Source organism: Pinus tabuliformis, chromosome 9 (genome assembly GCF_031772625.1).
Source record: "Pinus tabuliformis cultivar Carrire ecotype Pingquan chromosome 9, CPIR1, whole genome shotgun sequence".
Lineage (NCBI taxonomy): Eukaryota > Viridiplantae > Streptophyta > Pinopsida > Pinales > Pinaceae > Pinus > Pinus tabuliformis.
Window position 1 is genome coordinate 1,692,386,337 of NC_142307.1, and position 5,241 is coordinate 1,692,391,577.

The following is a 5,241-nucleotide window of genomic DNA, read 5'->3' on the forward strand; positions in this document are numbered from 1 at the left end:
AAATTAAAAATAAATTGTTCATTGTCTATGTGCATGGTTAGGAAAGATGGATATGCAAAGAATGCTAAGCCAAGGAATCCCTCGGGTATTAAGGAGGCCCAGTATATCATGATTTCACAGTGGCTACCATTGTCATTGCATGAGATGGTTAGGAGATTCAGAAGCGGTGCCAATTGCAATTTTCTTCCCAAAATAAAACAAAAGCCAGGTGAAATATGCATTGACTTCTGGACAGATCTCTGCATGCACTAGGTAAAGGACTCTCTTCCAGTCTATATGGTATAATTCGCAGTAAATCTAGAAGTAGTTACGCATAAAAGTCTCATGCCAAAATGTAAAAGTCCAGGAATAAAGCTTGATGGTTGAGAAAAAAATACGATGTTCAAGCTTATAGGGATTCTGTTATGCCACTCAATGCTTCAGGAATTTTTTTAAAGGAAATGATGATTATAAGTTGCATCTCTCACTGGATTCAGTTGTATTTTAGTCCGGTCCTGCTTTGTCTGATCATGTGGCTTTCAGAGAGTTCTGAACACCATTTGTCAACTATCTGTTCTGTCACAGATTTGGATGCATACTACAGCAATTAGGGTTAGCATAATTATCTTAATATGTTATGCTCCCCTCAAATGGGAAACATAGACTGTCTTTGGCTAGTACCAACTTCATATGGTTAGGCTGGTTGGGTCGTAGCAGTATGTTCCTACCATTGGATGTCTTTTGGTTGTCATTGTTCATGCCAATGGTTGTCAAAAGTCTTCTTATAGTGAGCATTGGAAGCTCCATTTTGTATATTTTTAACTGTTTAATATGTCTAATATATGGTAAATTAGTTTCAAAAGAAGTCCCCTATTTCAAAAGATAAGACAAATAACTAATAAGATATCCATAAACACAAAAAGCTCAAGTAATTATCCATAAACACAAAAAGCTCAATATGGAAAAATGTAACAAGTCATCTAAACATTAACAGCGAATGCAATCAAGAAATTTTTATTATTAAAGTAGGGATCGGAGGAGATCTGGAGCGAGTTACAAATGCATACTACAACTGGGTTGAAGAAAATCTTGCAATTCATAAGATTTCTTTTCATATTCCATGTCCATCGGAAACTTGCCAGGGACCTACACTAAGTAACTCAACTATTTTTTTGGAAGAAACATTGCCTATGATAACTTATAGCTGTTCTTTAAATCTTTTAGCTAAGCTGCTTCACTATGAGGGCAGTTTCTATGTTGTCAAAATCACCCAAAACTTGTTAAATCTAAAAGAAATCGAGCATGACAGCATTGAGTTGGAAAAGAACAGGGCATCAAATTGAGAAAATACATTCAAGTTGGATGGAATAGAAGCCATACTAGACCTTGCCTATAGCTGTGTTTGTCGACATATCTGTGAAACAAACAAAAAATCATAAGCAATGGCATTGAACAATTGGGCAACAAAACTTTGTGTGAACATAGCCACATGAGAATTTCAGAATTTCACTTGTACAATTGGGCAACAAAATTTTGTCTGAACATAGCCACATGAGAATTTCAGAATTTCACTGGTATTCCATTACAGCCACAGAAATGTCATGTGAGTGAAAGGTCAAAAATAAACAGAGACCCATTTCTTTCACTGAAAATTATTGTTAATTTCCTTATCTGCCTGCACCAAAATAAGCATCCCAATCCTAGATAAAATAGTGCATTTCTATCTGAAAGCATCTGTAGGATAGCAATGAATCAAAACAATCTTGAGTGAATGATAAAGCAAACAACAATGTAAATGCACAGTCTCCTGTGAATAATAAAGCAGATAACAATGTATCTGCACATGCTAAGTTCATAGGCATTCCCAGTTTTAGCCACCAAAAATGCCACAGCAGCAGAGAAACTAGGATGACTAAAACAGATACCCATGTGTTCAACTGAACTAGTTGTCAATATCCATGTTTTCCTTTCCCGAACTAAATATCCCATATGTCATTAGTTTAATACTTCTGGTATCTTTACTTAATCAATTAGAACAATGCCTTGACTAATGACAGATGAACTCACATATCCGTGTCCCAAGAAGCAGGCTATTAGAAAAAGAATAAGAATGTTCAATGGTTACATATAAAGATACACGGAGGTATTAGCAAAAAGATTACCTACCACCCCTTTTAGCTTTTGCCTTGCCATGTAGTACCTGTTCGCTCCTATGTTCACAGACAAAGCAACTTCAGAATTTGGAATTTAACCCACTTTGACTAATTAAAGTCACTGAAAAACGTTTTTCCCTTTCTGTCATATTTAGCATCATAAAGCTGCATATGAAGGATACATTTTCTGGCCCTCTTGGCCTGCTCTAGCCAATTCCAGTGCTCTGAAGGTAGGGCTAAGCCATCAAGCTGGCCAGACAGTGAGAATGAAAAGTTGCCCGTAACCCCACTCTCCACAATAGAATGAAATTACTTTTGGTCGGCCTTAGCCATCTCTTAGGCGTTGTAGCTTCCCGATCAAGAACAAGGAAATGATGGGAGGGAACCCAATATTAAAGACCCAGAGCCTACAACATGATAGATGGACCACACTATAAGGACCCTGACGAGCTGCCACAGAATGCGGGCATGATTCAGTAGAAAGAATAATTTATGGGAGCAGCATACCTGGCACTAAAAATCACCCCATGTCTGAGGGCTTCCCTGGAATCCAGTGAATCAGAAATTGCTGAAATTGCAGTGAATGGTGGCTCGAATTGCAATTTCATCGATCCGGGCTGATTCAGAGATGGCAAAATACCCTTTATTGCAGTGAACGGTTGTTGGGATTGCAGATTTTGGGGAATGAGATTTTCACAGCTGGATTCACGGCAAATTTCTTCCAGAAAAAGCATCAAGAAGAGTTATGGTTTGAGTATCCCTTATCCGCACCTTATTTATGTCTTTTGTTTTATGGACTCTTCTGAACGTGTGGACAGGTATCAGGAAAAAAGTGGTTTGAGTGCCCCTTATCCAGATTCCAAGCCATATTTAATTCATTTGTTTTCTGAACTCTTCTGAGTGTGTGGAAAAGTGTTAGGAAGAGAGGCAGTTCGAGTGCCCCTTATTCATGCATTCTTTATGCCTCTTGTTCTCTGGACTCTTCTGAATGCATGGACCAGCTGGGCAAACAAACTGGATTTAATGAATGTTATTGTTTATGTTCAGGTATTAAGCTTGGAAGGCAATTCTGAACTTTGAACTCGAGGGCACTTTGAAGACACTAAGCTTGCGTACGCTGCCTTTGCTGGCCAGTTCCTTTGGGAATATATTTTAGTAGTCAAGCAAAATGTTTTATTAAAGAAAGAAAAATTTGTCAATAACCCTCGTTATCAATGTACGGCCTCTGCCATTGCAGTCCATTTTTCCTTTCCACGCAGGGTCATCATCTCAATAGTTCAACGAAGCATTTTATTAGAATAAAAAAATTGTCTGAGACACTTTTAAAGTCCCCAAACAAATGTTTTAGTTATGGTGATAACACAGAAATTTTTGAAAGCTTCTCTTAGAAATATTAATAGGGATTTCTCATTTAATCTCTGTTGTTTAGAACTACTAAAAATTGCTCATCATAATGGCATCCATTTACAAGTGTAAAAAGAAGGCTTGAATGAGAATAATGAACCTCTAGGTTAACTATCAGTCCGAAGATGGAAAGACATCTTTGACTGCAGCTGCAGCTGTCAAATAATTGAGAGTGTTCCTGAGGGTCTCCTTCTCCCTCTTCAGCCGGGCCGCGGTGTCCTCCAGCTCCAAGAGTGCTTGCTGCTCTGCCGGTGCCCCTTCGAATGTGCTGCCCACGAAGAATGAAAAAGGAGTGGGAAACAGGCCTTTCCTAAGATCCTCTGGGGATTCTTTCTCAGGCTTCCCATTCAACCGATTGGATATTCGAATCACATCCTTCATATATGTCTCGACCTCATTCGCAAGCTTCTCCAGATCATCTTCCTGGCCATCATCCGAGGGTCGATCCTCCAACCACTGGACTTGGGCCACCAGATAAGGCTTAGTCCTCACCAATTTCACCACACGAAATCTTTCCTGCCCTTTGCATATCAGAAAGAATCGGTCATCCACAAGCCTCTCGTGCTTCACAACCTCCCCAACACAACCCACGTCAACAATCCCTGCTAACTGATCCGTGTAAATCACTCCAAACCTAAGGTCTGTCTGCAGAAGGGTGTGCATCATCATTCTGTACCTGAATTCAAAGATCTGCAGGGGTAGAATTGCACCAGGAAACAGAACCAGTGGGAGTGGAAACAGTGGCAGTTCAACTAATCCATTAGACTCTACATGATCTGCATTGGTTGCCTCTGAAGATGAGCATCTGGTCATTTGGGCGCTTCTCCTCCTTTCTTTTCTGAATAATGCACAGTAATTCTTACTCAAACAAGGGCCCCTTACATCAACGCTAATAGAATCAGGGCTACTGCTAAAACAATGCTGCGCATTGGAAGGCAACGACCTCTTGCTTCCATGTGACCACTTGAACAAAGGAAGTGCAATTTGAGCCCAAGACATAACTTCAAACTGACTGTTAACTTACCCCACCAACGAGAAAGCAATACAGACCTCTGCTAACATCCTTCATAGCAGATTCAGCATATAAGCTTCCTGGCGTTACACAAGAACTGTCTCCACAAAAACAGAACCAGACATTAATATTGCATTGAAGTCACTGAAGTACAGAAGCTATCTAGCATTTTCTGCAAAAACCCACTTGAATGAATACTGACGGTCTGACTAACCTCCCCGTTGATCGAATTGAATTGTAAGGTCAAGACCTAATGCCTAATCAGGAGGAGGCCCGTTACCATTTAAATACTTGTGGCTTTGTGTATTGCCACGTTTTTATCCTTTTTATCTTTGGATTTTTTTGGGAAAATAAACCACCTGTGGTAGAGTGACTCAACCAAACAACAACAACAAAAATAATCGTTGAAAAAAAAAATATGTAAATATTTTCTCATAATGATTTTATAGACGAATTCATTTTGATCCATTTTGGTGCATGTCATCACTAAAATCAAAATACCAAGCTATCTATTTTGTGTATATTATTTTGCATGTAATATTAAATAATGATGTAAATAATTTCTCATAATGATTTTATAGACGAATTCATTTTGATCAATTTTGGTGCATGCCATCACTAAAATCAAAATACCAAACTATTTATTTTGTGTATATTATTTTGCATGTAATATTAAATAAGTAGATACATTGT

General features: G+C 38.6%; 1 protein-coding gene across 1 annotated transcript; it reads right to left on the reverse strand.

The window, feature by feature from the left end:
- Positions 1–960: 960 nt before the first annotated feature.
- LOC149155385 (uncharacterized) lies at positions 961–4,808 on the reverse strand. Its single transcript, XM_089445464.1, has 2 exons — positions 3,637–4,808; positions 961–1,393 (listed from the first exon to the last, which is right to left on the reverse strand). Exon 1 carries the CDS (start codon positions 4,533–4,535, stop codon positions 3,651–3,653), a length of 885 nt encoding a protein of 294 aa, XP_089301590.1. The 5' UTR covers positions 4,536–4,808; the 3' UTR covers positions 961–1,393; positions 3,637–3,650.
- Positions 4,809–5,241: the final 433 nt, after the last annotated feature.